The sequence below is a fragment of the Coffea eugenioides genome, chromosome 5 (assembly GCF_003713205.1).
Source record: "Coffea eugenioides isolate CCC68of chromosome 5, Ceug_1.0, whole genome shotgun sequence".
Classification (NCBI taxonomy): Eukaryota; Viridiplantae; Streptophyta; class Magnoliopsida; order Gentianales; family Rubiaceae; genus Coffea; species Coffea eugenioides.
In genome coordinates this window covers 42,541,592-42,558,364 of record NC_040039.1, presented here as the reverse complement: position 1 = coordinate 42,558,364, position 16,773 = coordinate 42,541,592, and the positions used below count along the sequence as shown (strand labels likewise).

Genomic DNA, 16,773 nt, shown 5'->3' with positions numbered 1-16,773 from the left:
TATAAAAGCAGAGAGATAACATGCGGAAAAGATACCCTTTGGAGGTTCATTGAATCTGGTCATGGGACAATCTTCCACTGTATATCTACCATCATGTCTGACATAGACCATAGTATAGTCTGGCCGTACTATGTTCACTAAATGTTGGAAATACAATTGTAAAATTATAAGACCAACGCCCTTGGACATGGAAATCACTTGAGACTCCATCTGATTCGATGGTGGTTCAATTCTCGTCAATTTTTCTGAGACGTCTAACGCACCCGTTTAATTCGATGGTGATTTAATCCCTGTCGATTTTTCTAGACCATTAGGGATTCCGTTGATTTTTCTAGGCCTTGTTAGGCATCTAATTAAAAAAAAAAATTGTAAAATAAACAAATTTTAATGCTTTTGAATCAAGCACTTTATACCATACTTTACAAATAAAGAGGCCTGCAACAATGTCAAATTCTTATGGAAATCAGCTACTACTCAACATGTGACTAGCTAATTGTCAAGAAACACCGATTTTATCAATAAGGAGTAACTATTAATACTTTTAAAAACTTATTTCTTGACTTTTCGATATTACTTAGCAATGTCGAAAATATGCTTTTTAGCACCTAAAAATTTGCCTCCAATGAAATCTTTCTTGATTTGAGCATAGAATTTCGACTAAGCATGTGATGCCACTAAATAAATTGTTCGGCGTGGAATAATATATAGTCCACGAATGTTGTAAAAATTTCCAACTATATATTCTATGAATAGCATGGAACTTTCCACCACAACTAGACGTATGATACTAAATATGGTATTGGGCTGGCTTAACTGGAGCTCCTTATGCGATGTCTGCCGCCTGCCATGCAATTGGTTGTGTGTGCCTTTTGGCCGCCTTACCCATCTTCCAAGGTTAAAAGAAGGGCTTAAAATTCTTAGCGCATTTCCATACTAATTTGTTGAGTTGATAGAAACTGTAATCATGTTTGAATGTGACCTTGAAAGTTGAGATCATGAGGGCTCTTCTTGTTTGGTTTTTTGTATCTAGTCGAAAAGTGGTTTAAAATTGAGTTTGCCAGCTAAAAGTTGGCAGAGCCCTCAAAACTCAAGCAAAGCACAAAACATACAATAAAGCATAATCCTTCATTCTTCAATGCAACAAAGGGTAGGAGGAGTCGAACCCCCCAACGAACTTGAAATGATTCCTTTTTTCTGTTCAACTAATTAATCAGAAGAGGATGTATCGCTACCATTTCCCATCAGACAGCAATTATATATTTTGATGCAGACTATCCAATGTAATTAAACACAAAGGTGCCATCAAATTCATGTGATTAACTCACTAAGAACCCATCATTTGGCACTACAGAAAATCATACTCCTTGTACTAGAGCAGGTGTATCTTTTAGTCATCGGTCCAATGGCTTGCCAATGGAGAAAACAATGAAACCGATTTCTTGGAACATCTTTAGATCTACAGACTGAAATATTCCATCCATCTCCCCTTGAAACCGAGAGCTTTGAGCTCATCTCACTAAGGTAATATGCGAATCCTATTAGCATGAAGTAGCTACAAAAAATGCAGGTTAAAGTGTTTGTCAATTTGTATCATGTGGACCATCACTAGTACCTAGAATGTACTCCAAACTGAAAAAGGAGGCCCAAAAATAAAAAAGAAAAAAATATTCCGTTTGAATTAACTGTTTTTTGGGATGTTTTTAAAAAACTTTATTGTAACTGTATATATGAAAAACTTTTATTGTAGATGTTTTTAGAGGTGTTTTTAGAAGTATTTTAAGGGGTTTTTAAAATGCATTTTGAGGTATTTTTACAATTTATCACTTTTTTGGAGTATTTTTTTTTAAAATTTTACACCACCCACCACCACCACCCCCTCCCTCCTCCTCCTCCCTCTCCTCTCTGTCCCTCTCCTCCTCTCCACTCTTTCCTCCCCTTCCTCCTCCCTCTTTCCTCTCCCTCCTCCCCCCTCCCCTCCTTTCCCTCCGCCTCCAAACCCCTCTCCCATTCTCAGGTGGTGGCTGCGACTCCAATCAAGGCTAGAAGCCACGAGTCATGGCCAGCTTTCTAGTCGTGACTAGGAAGGTCGCAGTTAGTGGAGAGGAGAGGAAAGGGAAGGGAGAACGGAGGAAGGAGAAAGGAGAGGAAGAAGCAGAAGAGAGGGAGGAGGAAGGAGAGAGAGAGAGAGAGGGATCGTGGGTGTGGGGATGGTGGCAGTGGTAGTGGAGAGTGATGGGTGGTGGTGGTGGGTAATGTGTGGAAGAAGAAAGAGGGATTTTTAAAATTATTTTTTAAGTATCTAAGATGTGTTGTTTTTTTTTGAGTTGTTTTTTAAGTTATTTTTAGAGTTTATTACTATAGATGCGAAAGACAAAAACAGTTTTTCAAAAAAATGTTAAATCCAAACAGAGCGTATGAACTGGACCGAGGGCAAAGATACAGGGCAAAATGCAGTTTTGAGTTGTCTTTTTTCCTCCTCCTCCTCTTCTATGATATTAATATTGGTTGTTGAATAATTCAGCTCAAAATCCTAGCTTATAATTAGAGGGCGGAGGAATTGAGTTGCATATATAATCAAGTCACTTCAATTTCATATGTGCTATTGTCTGTAGAAGGCGAAGAAAAATCCTACAATCCATCTTTGTTAGCACGAAATGTTAGACATTGTGGTTGAATAAACTCATTCAGTAAAGAAAGAAAAAGAAAACATGAGTGATCTATTAAGGTCTAAAGTCCAAACATGCAGCTAAATATCCTTTCAAAAGAAAATCTGAGATTGATTTCCCTCTCTTTCAAGCAATACTCTTTTCTCATATTCATTTCTGTTCAATATGATCAACCACTTCTGCACTTCCCTATAACACATCTGAATCCATCAGCTCATACACATGGACAATTGAAACATTGCAGACTCTATTTTTGTCTTCCATCAGGCAAAAGAGCACCAAAGAGTGTAGTTTTAACCACATTATCATGAAGCAATACAGACTCCACTACATGACAGCATGCGTATTACACAACTCTAGAAAATGATATCTTCTTTAGACTTTTTTTTTATCATGACACATAATGATTCACTTCAGATTAGTTCTACTTTAAGCAGCATAGGTTTCTTAAAGTATAGCCTATCAGGACATGTTCGCATACTTAACCGTGCAATTGGTGGTGATCAGTAGAGACTCATCCTTCTCAGCCACACAAATAAGTTGAAATAGATCAAAAGTGCTTTTGATTATATGTGATTATTAAAGTATGGCCTTGGCTGAGAGTACTTTTCAGTGTAGCAGTAGAAAGAAAGCACTCAAAACGACTAAGAGCAATTCATGATTTTCTTCCAGCTTCAACTAATGAATCAAGAATGCAAAGATCTCCGCTGGGTATAGGGGATTGGTAGAGCTGTGGAGGAAAACTAGATGCTGCAGGTATGCATCTCAACTGTACCCAAATTAAATCCCTCCCATAAAATAACAGAAAGATCTGCAGACAACTTGTTGAATTGTATGTAGCTGATGATGATGTAGGGAAGGACGGGGCGGTTGCCATTCCAGTACAGAGAAGGACTTGGATGCCTACAATTTCTATGCTGCAATTCACCACTCCCTTCTTGCAAAAGAAATTCCAGCTGTTCCAAACATTGACTCCAATGTTGTAAATTACTCCCCTGGCTGATGCATGCAAATCCAACGAGTTTTCAGAAGCCATCATCTTTACAACAAAATGCACAAAACGCAGCCTAAATACACATTGCCATAAGTTGGAAAGGAATCAAGAAGAGAACAAGTCAACTACTTTATTATTATTATTGTTGTTGTTGTTGTTGTTAATCTTGTTTCTGTTTGGATATTATAGTCTGCCAAACTACTTCCTAGAAAAACCATTGTATTGAAAGTTTAACACTGCCAAGTTCATTTTAGCCAATAAGGAAACTGCAAAATCCACATCAATCCCAAAACAGGGAAAAAAACACAATTTTCATTAAAAAGTGCTGATGTCTGACTGACCATGCACTATCTGTATGGTGAACAATGTATTGAAAGGAAAGTCAAGAAAAAAACAAAAGAAATAATAGCCTCTTTTTAACACGTCCATTTTATGGTCAGCAATGATATACTGTAGTATTACCCAAAAATGTAACGGAAAATATTCAAAAACTATAGCATGCAAGGGACTGCTTTTTACCTGTCCTAATCATTCAAGAAGTATTTTAGACATAAAAAACGAGGAAAGCTCAAACTTTTCCCGCTTAAACAACTGTCTTGGCTTAGAGACAGAGGATAACATTGCTAGTTCTAGCTTACCTCTGTCCTAAGAACAAACAAATGTCCTCCACAAAGTATTATCCACTTTCTTGGATCTTTCTTCTTTTCCTTTAAAGTTATGAGAGGGAGGGATAAGAAAGCATTGGGCATAGTTTAGTTGGTACCAGAGAAGGCTTAAAAAGGGGTGCCCTTGACGTCGTTAGACTTAAAAAGGAAAAACTGTAAGAATGCCCCTCTATTAGGTTGGTGTACAAATGTCTTCAAACTCTTTCTTCATATATGTACAGAAGCCATAAATAAGCAAACTAAGATTGTTATTTCCATGATAGGAGCAGGACAGAATGCATTAAGCAAGAGAACAAAGGATTTGAGGATATCCAAATGTGACCTAGTCTCAACTCTTAAATAGGCCCAATTTGGTGTCATTTGCTCTGTGAATGAAAGTACAAGACTAGTTAAACGGCAAGCAGGTGAAGGTCTGTAAAATGCTGCTCAAGGCGAACTAAAAAGTGTTAGATACATTTCTATGCGAACAAAGAAAGTGGAAAAGCACATCTATCAACCAGAAAATTGATCAAAATCCTGCTGAGTTTTTAAATCATTTTAATTCGGATGAGGAAAGAAATTAAAACTTTTCCCTTATTTTACTCATCATATTTGAAGCAGGAATTTTAACCATTGTTTTATAATTAGTCAGCAGTAGTAGTCAACCTCAAATAAGAGCATTTATTTTATATTCAGCTGCACAAATTCCAATTAATCGTCAGTGTATTTCACTAAAGATTTGATATTCCTGAGAAGTTAATACATCCATTTGCTCAAAACGTATCTCATCCCAAGGTTTTCTAGTTTGCTGAAATTTGGTAAGCCCAAAGGATAGCTACAGGCAAAGATTAGACTACAGGCAAGTCAAGACATTGGAAAAGACTCACCTTTCACCGGTCACTGGATCAGAACAAATTATTCATTTGGCATCTAACTAAGCAGCAGCGTCTATGGGATAACTTCCAAGTATACGAAGAAATGTTGCAAAGTCCTGCTAAACAAAAACATACAAATTATGACAAGGCAGATACAATCTAATCTTTCAAGCAAACTGTGATCAAACACTGTTTGTCAGAATCATTAACTAGCACGAAAAATATCAAAGTAACAGTGACAAACGGTGAATACGCCATATCACACATAGCATTGTTAAAATTTGCTTCACTCTCTGGAAAACCAAAATCTAGATAACACATACTATAGTTTCTCTCTAACAGCTTTTGTATATAAGTCATACAGTGCTAGAACAGGCACAAGTCGAGCATCAAATTCCAACTGCACCTTACTTATGACGCCTCCATAGTGAATGCCAAATAACAGGACTATTTTGCTCCCAGATTATAACAGAGAATAATGAACTTGGCATCTTGTATGCAGGTCAATGGGAAAAAACTAACTACAGCTTACCTAACCTTCTGTGGGAGGCTTAAAATGACTGAGGAGATATGAAATTCAGGAAACTATTTCATTTACTTATATGTAGTTCATGAGAGGAGTTGGTTATGTGGAAGAGTGGATACTTATTTTTGCCTTGATCAATCTTTTTCCTTTTTCTTTGTTCAGTTTTCATTCTTTGACTAAATGTAGCAAGCCACTCTATAACTGGTGCACAGGTTAAAAACAAAAGAAAATTAGAGAGAAGATGATGTATTTCTCTTTTAAGCCCGAGTGTCTTCATATGACTTAAACAGGAAAGTGATTTCTCAGTGAAATTCTTCCAAACGCCCAATCATCAACCAATGAAAAGAGAGCAATAATCTTGAACTACTTTCTTCTCTTTTCTAACTCTCGTGTTTGCTTCAATTCCTTTTGTCTTCCTTCGCAACTTAAGATATATTCTTGCAAGGTTGTTATCTAATACTACATTAAACAGGTTATCTCAATCTGCATCAAGGAGTGCAGCTTCATTTTTTGACACAATATTCACTCAATCTCAAAAGTTTATTTATGCATAGAGCTTGGGTAGTTCGAATTGTTATAAATGGATATCCATGTCAATAGGGTTTAGAACTAACTCAAAGCAAGCATAGAGGTGAGAAAGGGAGGGAGAACATGAAATAACAGGTGCTGACAACAAAATGGGTATTCACGTAAGGATGTACAACCATTACATTTTAAGAAGCAAATAATCATGAAGACATTATGACATAAAAGTAAATCATGTTATCCTAATAAAACAGAAGCATCGCATGAAGTGAGCAACAGCTCAGCATATAAAGGGTGAAGTGGTACTGCTAAAGAAAAGTTACGATACCCTAGAAACTGATTAAAATATTATTTACACCATAAAGCAACAAATAGTAATTACAAAGATATATAAAGAACAAAAATGTCAAGAAATATAAAAATCAAGGTCAAGGTATATCTTGTTTTGTATTGAACTATGCATCAATAACCGTCTTAGAAAAAAAAATCCATCAAGTACATGAGCACTAGTTCATCCTTTGGAAGTAGTATGTGATTTTAATACAAGTTAAGACCAAAAGTTTCTTTCTGGAAATTGCATAATGATAATAAAAAAATTAAGTGGTACTTTGATTCTAATTTCAACGAAGTTGCCAAACAATGAGTTGAAAAAAAAAATAGAGTTGAAGTGATCACAGTACCAGCAACAATGAAATGCACAGATTAGTTCGTGCAAATGGATGAAAGACGGAAATATACCTGCAAATGACCTAAAGCATTTTGTGCACGAGATTCTGCCATAGATGCCTCAAAGTCAATATAGAACAGATAATCAAAATACCTGCAGCCATAAGTAATAAATATTAGCTTCAACGGTGTAAACAAGATTAAAATACTCTATTGTACTAAAGAAGTATATTTCCAAAAAGTTGTGTCAATGCCTAGTGGAGATATAATACAAAAAAATTGTTCTGGAACTAAATCCCCAAAATTTTCAGTTAATTCTAAAGTTTGATTAGCGAGAACAACTTTAATCAAATGGTGCTGTAAATTATCATGTTTATCATCCTAAATAATATGCTGAAAAACCTCTTTACTAACTCCACATGGTCAACCTCCATAAAATCTTCTCAGATAACAACTTTCTCCTGTAAATCCTGATGCCAATTCATCTAAAGATTCTATTTGAACTTTAGAGGGATGTGGAGATGAACCTACAAGCTCAAGCTTGCAGCTTTTTATCCATTAAGCTATTCCCCTAGGAAGGATAGATTAATACCTATAAGAAGAGATAAAAGGTATAAAGGCAGTTAAAAAGGCATCATCTATCACAAAGATCATTTTTTCCTTTTCATTCTATTAAATCCCTAGTGGTTGGATGGGTGTTTCTTGTGGGTCCCCCTTAGGTTCAACCCTCGGAGTGTTTCGGCTAATATTAATCTAACTTGTGTGTAAATGTTTGACAAAAATTCTATTAAATCCCTACGAATAGTCTGACACAAGCAACAGAAAATAGTCTGCAAAACAACTTTAGATCATGATGGAAAACAGAAAAGAAGAAAATTCATTTTATTGTTATTTTTAGTCTTATTGGGTTAAGTTAAGAAACAGCAGGAGAAGGAGAAAATATGTATATTTTGTTGCAATATGCCTAATAATCTATCACCCACCAGTAACATAATCTTAGATAGGCTAAGTAGAAGTCAGGGGTAGTAATAGGGCAAAAGTTACTTTTAAACTTAAACTAGTACCAGTTGAGGCCAAAGCAAAGAGATGAGCTTCACATCTTTAAGGGTAACTATTCTAGAAGGTTCACAAAAGGAACATGGTTACAACAGTGAAGCCATGCACTTGTCTGCTCTGGATCATCACTGATTTGAGAACCTGTTTGAAATAACAAAAGAAGTACTCACTTGGCAGTTCCATTATTGGAGTCATCAACTACTCTCAGTGGTTGCTTTCTTTGGGGGCGACTTTCAATCTGAAAATCAGGTGGACATAAAATAACTGGCTAACAATTTGCCATGTATAATATCCCCAGTTGAAAAAGATGTTACTTCTTAGTACCTTTGTCAAGTTAATATCCCTCAGTGCAAACACTGCTAAGGCTTTGAATATTACTCCTGGGCCTTCCTCTAAAGTAAATACAATACTTGTCTGAAACAGGCAATCATGCACTTCTAAGCATAATATACATGAACTGACAAGAGTGTGAAATGTATAACATACCTTAAAAGCCTTGTCTGTCCTTGGAATTATAGGATCTCTTGCAAGTATAATAAAGCGTGTAAAGTTATCTGGTTCATCCTGCAAAGATTTTCAAGAATATGAGTATCATCAGCTATAACAATTGAGCTTCGTACAGTTTCTGACAGTAATTATATATTTATATGTTTGCTTTCTTCTTCTGTTCTCGCAGTCAGACATATTTTGACAAGCATTGATTGTCAACAGGTTTATCTACCAACATACATGTTTGTACAACCTTAAGAAAATCTGCAAAGCAAATTCAATGCAGCCTTAAAGCCTTCCTCCCACCTTTTTCCCATTACAAAAGAATTAATAAAGCACAGGCTCAGCCATCCTTAGAGGAAAAAAAAAAAAAAAATCAGCATTTCAATTGGATGACAAGGTGGAGCATACTGAAGGCCACGTAGAACTCAGAGGTTACATGGGCATGGCATGTTTAACACTGAATGCAAGAAGTCCGTTAGGCATGAACAATCAGAATCAGTTTGCTGGTAAGCAAAATCATAAATCTGGTGCATATCTATCAAAGTCAGGTTGACAAGAATTAATAAAGTGGCATAATGCCAAAATATCTTGTGGCACAGTTACCTAAGGAAGGATTTTTTCTACAAATATCCTTGTGAGAGCCTCCAAACAAACGACAAAAAGGATATCAAGTATGTCAAAAGACGATCTAAGAAATGGATAATCAATTTTACTTTTTAAGCTTCATTAGAATGCTGCCAACATATGCTAAATCCAGGCAACGAAATTCTACCTTCCAATGAGATCATGTGGTAAGAGAGACATTGCTATCAGTAGACAAAAATTGTAAAGAGTCAAATTTACATAAGCTAATCAAGTCAACCACATGAACTCCGGAATGGAAACACCTACTCAGACATAAGTACCAAACTGAGGAATATAAGAATTGAGTCAGGAGGACCAGTTTTTTCATATGGACACATCTCAAGGAACTTCAAAATTAGGAACAAAATTATGTAGGGTAAGAGACATTGGAAACTGAAGAAATGAAAGTTTTTTAACACATTATTCTTTACAGAATTGATGAACTGCACATGACTGCATTAAAAAATCCACTCGACACAAGTTGTCAATCTGTGGGATATACATTTTAGTGATGCAAACTATGTGCATTGTATTAAGAGACAATGCATTTGTGTTGGGAGACAAAACATTTAAGTTATGTGAACTATGTGCATGGTGTTGAGAGACATGTCCTCAAGCCAGCAGAAGTACACAATTTCAATGAAAGTATTTGGGAGGAGACTGGCTAAAATTGAAGAAAGGACAATGCCAAACCATACATCTCTCTTAATTGAGTGTAAAAATTACATTTCAACTGCAATGCAAGCATTTGTTGCAGTAAAAGCTGTTCACCAATAAACTGCACATTATGTGATGTAACTCAATAGTTATGCCATTACTTCGTGGGTTTTCTACAGTTTTTTACCAGAATATTGATATTGTTAAATCTTTTTGATTTTATTCACGTTCCCAATATAGGAAAGTCATTTTTCTTCTATTTTCTTCTTTTGGAATTGTTTGTTCTTCTGCATTATTCCTTTTTGTCCAAACTCACTCCACTCTTCTGCACTCCTCTCTCTCCTTCCATCTATCATGCATATATCAGAAGGGAAGAATAAAATAGTACAGCAGCCAAGCAAGCAGACCACATGTTGTGCCTCCTACAGCCCCTCTCACTCCCAATAATCCCTGTTCACCGCCGATATGGATGTTGAACTACCACTGCGAAGCCCTTGTTGTCGTCTTTAGGGTAAGAGTAAGACCCATTTGTACTAAAAAACAATGATACCAACAAGAAGACAGTGCAGGGCACGCATCAAAAAAGGAGGAAAGCGAGAAGTAGATGATTACAAAACTAGAATAAGTACTAGTAGTATTGGCCGTAACAGGTGGTGGCGGTGCATCAAAAGTAAATGGGTTGTTAGATTTTAAGTTTTGGATAAGAAACATGAGGAGAAGGAATATTAGAGAAGGGAGGTGGAGCAAGTGGTAAAAAAGAAAAGAAAACCAACTCTAACATGGCTTTCTCAGAAGTTGGTTTCCTTATTTTTAATAAAACCAACATTCCTAAATTAGTTATAAGGCTTTGAGAAATTTAAGCTGCATACAAGAATTTAGTACCTGAATTGCTTTGGCAACTATATTGAGTCCATAGATTTCTGCAGCTCGAGCAGTTGCAATGACACCAGCATCAAACATTCTCTTTGAAACTACAAGCTGAGTGTGAATAAATAGTGTCAAAATCAATAAAGAGTTATATCAGATTTACAATTAAACAGAAATAGCTTTGTCACCTGAGCAGCACCAGCAGTGTCTTCAAAATTTTCTCTGACAACGCCTAACTTGCTGAGAAAATTATCGCTTTGTGCAAGTGCCTGAAGGTAAGAGCTTTTCATATTGTAAAAACCAGGGAATGGCATTAAGACTTGTGCATGTTTCATGGAATAACCCTCCACGGTAAAGATAGGAATGCTATTAACACGAATTTTCAAGGGTCCAATATGCCCGTCCATAAAGGCACTCAAGGATCACATGGCAAATTAGTTTTTCTTAAACTTTTTTTCTTATTTCATTCTAGATGGGTGGAGTTCAATGTAGCTAGTTTTGGTAATGCTGGTGTTTACACTTTGGTATGAGAAATAAGTCCAACAGCAAATCAATTTCTCTTCTGAGGGTTTCAATATTAAACAAGGATATGTGAAAACATGTGAAATAAATTAACAAGTTACACTGTAACATATCTTTAAAGTGCATATAGATTACGAGTTTGAGGTACAGATTGGTAGCTCACTTAAAGGTCCAGGATAGGTGGACATCTATCATTCCTGAGGCTACAGATAAACAGAATTTGGAATATTTTCAGTCTTGATTTTTTGTGCTTGACACTTGTACTCCAGGAGATGTGCAGAAAAACTTTTCACTTGATTTCAGCTAAGTGAGATTAGAAGGATGAATGATGCAAAAAGTGATTCTGAAGACAACAATGACCAAGTATATGACAAGCTTTCATAGACGCTAGAACTTCCAACTATAAATTGCAGTAACTTCATTATGAAGTAAAGAAAGCTTACCTTAAACAACAGTTGCAAATTATTTTGCCATCCCAAGATCCAGGATATAAAATACCACATTAACTAAGTTGTGGAACCTGACTTTTTGGATGAAAATGACTGCAGTAAGCCAAGAGTGAAACAGAAAGATGATGCAACTAGTGCGCATCCTTCATTCCATCCCCATGTTTCACATGACTTATGCTTTGTACTTATTTCGTCTTCATTCGTGAACGGACAAATTAACAAAAACTAAGTGTGCATCATAGTTTTATGACAAGTTCTTTGGAATAGTGCATTTATCACAAGTGAAGAATAGACTGAATTATCATCATCAAGTAATACTCTTGGACAAATTGTGGCTCCAACCACTATTACAAACTAAAGAGAAATATGGAATACTAACCTGCGGATGGCTTAGGACACGTTTTAACCGCTCCAGTGGGATGCCTGGTAGTGCTAGAAGGCAAAAATTTACAGGCAACTGAACCTCACCCACAATATGTAGTCTATGACGAAGGAGCAAGTCATAGTTTCGATGAATACTTCCACTTAAAGAATTTTCAATCGGGAGAACTGCTCTATCAGCGATCCATAATTCAACTGCCTGTAATTGCATTCACAAGAGTGATAGCAGAGATAGGGTTAGGAAGTACATTGGGACCTAACTCAGGCAACATGAATTGTCTTTCTCATGAACTAAGCTAGACAGTTAGTAGGTAGCAATGTATCGCTTGCATCACCTTAAAAGCATCTTCAAACTCATTACAAGGAACAGTTTCGCATTGTGGATAAGCTTTCAGTGCTGCATCTTCACTATATGAACCAGGCTCTCCCTGTATCATCAATCAAAACAAGTACAAACAGAAGGATTTTTTGGTTCAGACAAACAAAAATATTACTTGTTTCATCTATTTCTGTGAAAATAAAATTTAGCAACCAAACACCATAAAATACCAGGGCAAAGTACCTTAAAAGATACCCGCACCTTCGAACCATGACTTGGAAAAGTAGAAAAGTCAGAGACAGATAATGGTCCTGCAGTTGATAGTCTCATAAATTATTCAAATTGAAGAAGATAAGATGTTAATAGTCAACCGAACATGCAAAAGACAGCAGACCCTGCAGGATCACTGAGAAACTTCAACAAAAAGAACTAACTAAGATTTGGAACCAGTTGCAAGCCAAAGTGACACTCTTGCTGAAGCTAGCTATGGAATTGCTAAGCCATAAGAATCTAACTTATCTTGACAAATCCAAATGCTACTGCTATAATGAAAAGAAAATGATATAGCATTCAGCCTCTAATAGAAGAAAAGTCCATGGACTTTCCACAAGCAATATTGCTCAATCAGGTATCTTTCATTATCCATCATTCTACTATTCGTGAAACATATTTATACAATTTAGATTTCTAAAGTATGTCTCTTAATGTGAACTTACTCATTGCTTCTTGTGAAATGTGGATTACATTTCCAAATGCATTGAGTATGGCATTTGGAAATGAAAAGAAAATGCTACTGCTACTGCTTTAATGAAAAGAAAATGATATAGCATTCAGCCTCTAATAGAAGAAAAGTCCATGGACTTTCCACAAGCAATATTGCTCAATCAGGTATCTTTCATTATCCGTCATTCTACCATTCGCAAAACATATTTATACAATTTAGATTTCTAAAGTATGTCTCTTAATGTGAACTTACTCATTGCTTCTTGTGAAATGTGGATTACATTTCCAAATGCATTGAGAATGGCATTTGAAGCGTGAATGCTATAAAAAATAGCCAAAAGAAGGTCCCTTTTTTCCCATGTTGGACTAAGAAAAGAGTCCATTTTTACAGGAGATATCATAAGCATCCAATTTCTTTCCATAATTGTTTGTTTCAATTCATACTGTCACCTGCAGCCAGATCCATATACCTGCGTAAAGAACTTGGAATGCCTATTAGGTATTGACTTTCCTAGAGCACAGAGCCTGCAAAACGACCACCTTAATCAACTTCCTAACTATGTTGATGGGTAAATCCAGGATCCTGATGCAATAGAGATGAGAAGCACCTCAAGAGATTTGTCAGCAACAATTTTGGCTAAACCAACCTTGAGCAGTTCAAGTGCCAAAAATATTAAATTTAGCTGTCTCTTTCCTACAGGCTGAGTGAGAACCACTAGCTAGCCCCCTAGGCACCCAATAGGAAAGATGCTCTACAGTTGGACGACAAATTTCATCACCATGTATAAATTGATATTGTTACTTGTTCAAGCAGTTGGTGACAACAACCAAATAATGAAGAATTGTACCCTTATACTGCAGTAAAACAAATGAACTGATTCATGCAGTTGACAACCATCATCCAATGCAGATATTCATATGTTGCATTTTTACGAATGGAGAAATAATATGTTTTGCAGTGATTCCTCTCTTTGACATAAATCTTAATCTGTTTAACAAACAAGGGATCTGAAAGCAGAATCCTACACAGCATTATGAGTAATGTATATCAGACAAAACTAATACATAGTTTAGATAGTATGAAGCACCATACCAGCTCCCAATTCATTCACAGAACATGTGTATTCCAAGAATCATAGGGGAAATAAACTAGACACTAGTCAAGCACATTGCGGTACAATTACATCCCCTTGAAATTTTCTCTCTTTTTCACTATTATTAAGTGTTTGCGAAAGAAAACTTGGAAAGAGTGACACGAAATTTGCTTGAGTTTAACAGCCCTTTTAAGAAACAATTTGTGTCTGTGTATAGAGAGGTTATTATGCAATGTACTAGTTGGCTTTGTTGGGCAATTATTTTTGCAAAATCCATCGGAAGAATAGTCAAAACAAGTAATCCCCATTCCCGGCATCCTATCTTTTCTCCACCATCCCTTTTCACCTCTCATCTTCAGGAAACTACAAATAGTCAATTTAAACTAGAAATGGTCAGATTGAACTAACCAAGAGAATTGAAGGGAACTAATATAGTAATAGGTTTATCAAAATAAAGTAATCAGCTAGTACTTTCTAATAAACACAAGAACAACAACCCTTAAATCAAATTCTAGCCCTCTTACAAAATTAATAATGAACATACATAGATCCTATATCTATTTTGATGCTGAAATTAAGAGGCTGCAAGAGCACTTAACAACAAACGCTCTTTCCATTTCATCCAAACTGAAAAAGCTCACATTTTAGCAGCAACTGCTAAAATATTAGAAGTTAACATCAAAACTACCAAATAACAGGTTCCAATACACAACTAAACAACAGAGCACTCTTCATATTCAGCAAAATAAATTTAGAGTAAAATTTACTTGGTAAAGAGCTCAAATCCTTCTGCAATTTGTTAGCCAAGCTGCTTTCTCTGTTATCAACCACACTTGGCAATTCAGAAGCTGAATTGGAAGAAGAATTCTGATCTCCAAGACACCTTATTGCATGATTTCCTGAAAACCCAATAAATTCACTACATTTCAAGCCTAAACAAGCATATACACTGGGCTTTTCACTAAACTGTGCACATCCCACTTGAGGAAACAAACACCCCAAGTTAATTAAATTCTTGACAGCCATCAAACCATCAAACCAACAATATAACAAAAAAATTTTACCAATCCAAGAAAAGAAAGACCAACAATAGAACCAAAATATTTTATCAATCCAAGAAAAGAAAGAAGTTTCTTATGAAAGTATGACACAATGAATTGAAGGGTTGATGGAATTGGGCTGCATTATATAAATATGCATCACCAAGAAAATTAGGTGAAGGGGTCTTTTTTGTACCAGATTAACGTGAAATATAATAGGACTACTTGGTTGGTGGTTTTGGCTTGAATTAGAAGTTTGACAAGATTCTTGATTAAGGATTTTAAACACTTGACTTTGTGGAATCTAAATTTGACCGTTTGAGCAGTTATGGTTACAAGGTATTGAAGTGGTATTTTTGGTAGGAAATTCCGACAAGAGTTAGGTGACATGGGCTGTTTACGTTTTGGGTATGATCGTCAAATGTTCCACATAAGATCAGGTGGCATGAGGAGAAACAGTGGATGGCTGATAATTGTTTCACGAGTGGATTTTTGTTGGTGAAATGGATAAGAGATTATATAGTTGAGTTTACCTAAGCAAAAGAGATGACTTAAGAAACACACGATATGCTTAAGCCATATCATATGCCCAAACATCTCCAAATATCGAAACTTCTAAAAATCAGGAGGCGCATCATTTTTTATTTTATGTCGATTTGTTGTATAAGTTGTATATGATATGGTGTAGGATTTTCTATTATGGTTCACTAGATACACTTATAATTTTCTGTTACGGTAAAATATCTCATAAATAGTAGATTAGGGATGGCAAAAGTTAAATCCGATATATGTGAGTTAGGGGTACAAACAAGTCGAGTTGAGTCGAGTTTTAATGTAATTGAATCGAGTCGCAACTTAGTTTTATTAAACTTGAACTCGAATTCGAGCTCGACTCAAATTCGAACTCGAGTTCGACTCAAATTCGAGTTTAAAAAATAAAAAATTTAATTAATTATTTTAAAAAATAAATAAAATAATAATTTTTCTTAACAAATAATAAAATATTAGGGATATATATATATATATAATTTTACTATTAAAATAAAAAATAAAAAATATAATTGAGTCAGCTTACGAGCTAATAACGAACTGAATATTTTTGAGCTTGAGTTCAATTTGGTCAGTTCAAACTTAATGTTAACCGCGACTCGAGCTGCTCGCGAGCGGCTCGATTCATTTGCAATCCTGACTCGATCCGATCCGATGGTTAATCTTATTAGACGATCGACAATGGTTAATCTAATTAGATGATCGATGGGTAATCCGTTAGGGTTTGATAACAGAACCCTAAAATCCCAAAACTCGAAACCCATGTGTATGTGTGTCTAACAGAGGCATTTTACCCTTCATAAAATGCCGAATTCCTCACATGTAGGTTGTATGACTCTACCCAAGTTTAAAATTTAATATAATGTGCTGATTTAACATTATGTATGTATTAATTTGAGTTTGATAATAGTTAATTACTTTTTCTGAATATTTGGTAATAGAAGTTAAAATTCGTAGGGTTATGTGATAGGGTTTGATAAAAAATTTAGATATAAGGGCTAGAGTTTAGTAAGAAAGATTTTTGAGAGTACTCAGACCCACTATCATCCCTATAATAGATTATGCAAGTTTAGCAATATGCGACAAATGTAAAGATTAGAAGGA

At 35.6% G+C, this 16,773-nt stretch overlaps 1 protein-coding gene across 4 annotated transcripts; it reads right to left on the bottom strand.

The window, feature by feature from the left end:
* Positions 1–3,212: 3,212 nt before the first annotated feature.
* On the bottom strand, positions 3,213–15,527 carry LOC113772371 (arogenate dehydratase/prephenate dehydratase 1, chloroplastic-like). Of its 4 annotated transcripts, none has more exons than XM_027316962.1 (12): positions 14,848–15,527; positions 12,507–12,574; positions 12,280–12,372; positions 11,943–12,143; positions 10,781–10,861; positions 10,608–10,703; positions 8,439–8,516; positions 8,277–8,366; positions 8,123–8,190; positions 6,969–7,050; positions 5,192–5,298; positions 3,213–3,733 (listed from the first exon to the last, which is right to left on the bottom strand). In XM_027316962.1, the coding sequence occupies exons 1-11, from the start codon at positions 15,104–15,106 to the stop codon at positions 5,239–5,241; spliced, it is 1,176 nt and encodes a 391-aa protein (XP_027172763.1). In that variant the 5' UTR covers positions 15,107–15,527; the 3' UTR covers positions 3,213–3,733; positions 5,192–5,238. The 4 variants fall into 4 exon arrangements, with proteins under 4 accessions (XP_027172763.1, XP_027172764.1, XP_027172762.1 ...); XM_027316963.1 differs by having other exon boundaries at positions 3,213–3,705; XM_027316961.1 differs by having other exon boundaries at positions 3,213–3,665.
* Positions 15,528–16,773: the final 1,246 nt, after the last annotated feature.